Consider the following 1644-nt stretch of genomic DNA (forward strand, 5'->3'; position numbering starts at 1 on the left):
CGCCCACCTCCCCCCACGGCCCACTGCACGCCTCTGGGCCCCCTGGCACGGCCAACCCACCCACTGCAAACCCCAAGGCCAAGCCAAGCCGGATCAGCACCGTGGTCTGATGAAGGGAGAGTGTGAGCTGGGGACTAGGGAGGTCTGGGGAATCTGCAGGAGAGGGGCCTCACACCCTCTCTGCTTCCTCAGTTTTTCCAAAACATATATACACATAGACATGTCCTCCTCCCCACTGCCTCCCTGCCTTGGGACCCCTCCTCTAACCCCCAACAGCCTCCATGGGATTTCCTTCCAGATTCGAGACTCCTTGCCACTTGAAGCCTATACGCAAGGCTCTCAAGCTCTGGGGAGTGGTGAGGACCTTTCAGAGATCCTCGTCCTCTTTCCTCTCTTCACCCTCCCCCCTCCCTTTCCCTGGAGGTCTAGTTGGGTGGCCTCAGACCTCCGGGCCAGTGTGAGCTCCCTGTCAGCTCTGGCTGGTAGGGAAGGGCAGGTGTCGGGAACAATGAGGGTGAAGGCTTCCCCAGGGCACCTCTGGCCGCGTAGGGCCAGGAGGGAGCTCTGTAGAGTTGTGGCCAAACCTCAGCTGGCTCGGCCCTCTCTCTGACCTCAGGGCCTGGCCACGCACCTCCATGTGTCTCTCCACCTGCTGGAGGACATGGAGTGTCAGTGCACGCGGTGGGTGGGCCCCCACTTATGCTGGTCCCCGGGTGGGGCAGTGCATCCTCTTTGGAGCCAATCTCTGCCCTCTCTCCAGTGGGCCCCAGCCCAGACCTCTTCAGCTTCAGGACCTTGCCTCTCCTTGCAACGTTCTTATCCTGATCAAAGTCCAGACAGGTTTGGGGCGGGGGGGCTCAGGTCTGGGATGAGAAGGGCGCTGCCCTCCCTCACCCATATTGCATGCCCCCCATTCCCTCACACCTACCCCACCTACAGCTGAAGACAATGCACTTTATAGATATTGCCCACACACACCTTGCTGGGGCGGGGCACCCAGCATCAGCCCTGGGGAGAGGGGCTCCCAGAGGGCCACCGTGAGCCTGAGATGTCCTTCCTGAGGCAGAGATTGGAGCCATCAAAGTGGGGGCTGGGAGCCAGGATGCCTGAGTCCTTCTGTCCGTCAAACTCTCCGCTGCCTCTCCAGCCCTTTTACAGCCCTGTTTATTTATTATAAATATATTTTTTACAAGCCCCAGCTCCTCTTCTTGCCCCGCATATCCAGCTCCTTTCTCAGCTCCTGCCTCCCTCTCCCCTCTCCACCATGGGCTGCAGTACAGACAGACAGATAGACCCTGGCTGTATGAAGGGCCAGGGACCCCAGGGCTTGGGGGTGGGGAAGGGCAGCAGCGGGAGGGGCTGTATGGAGAGGAGCTGGGGTTTAGGCATTGTCTTTTTTCCTCCTTGTATATAAGAATGTATATTTGATGCCTCATAAAAGACCTTGTGCTCACCTCCCGCCTCTGCCTCCTACTTGTGCCCCCTCCCCCACAGTGGAGACCCCGGAGAGAGGCCTTAGCCCAGGGAGGTGAGGCGCTGATGGTAGAAGCTCAGGCAACTGGGTGGGTGAGATGCTTTGGTTGGGTGGGAGGTGGGGGTGAGGGAGGTTTTCCTGTCTCGTTTCATTAACGATCTGCATGACAG

The 1644-nt window shown here is 59.2% G+C and overlaps 1 protein-coding gene across 1 annotated transcript in view; it reads left to right on the top strand.

Annotated features, from left to right (window-relative positions):
* IQSEC2 (IQ motif and Sec7 domain ArfGEF 2) overlaps positions 1–1393 on the top strand; it is a 19586-nt gene extending 18193 nt beyond the window's left edge. Inside the window, exon 14 of the mRNA XM_024739483.1 lies at positions 15–1393. Coding sequence (XP_024595251.1) covers positions 15–110 — 96 coding nt within the window. The 3' untranslated portion in view covers positions 111–1393. The remainder of the gene's footprint in view (positions 1–14) is intronic.
* Positions 1394–1644: the final 251 nt, after the last annotated feature.

Source organism: Neophocaena asiaeorientalis, unplaced genomic scaffold (assembly GCF_003031525.2).
Source record: "Neophocaena asiaeorientalis asiaeorientalis breed wild unplaced genomic scaffold, Neophocaena_asiaeorientalis_V1.1 scaffold822, whole genome shotgun sequence".
Lineage (NCBI taxonomy): Eukaryota > Metazoa > Chordata > Mammalia > Artiodactyla > Phocoenidae > Neophocaena > Neophocaena asiaeorientalis.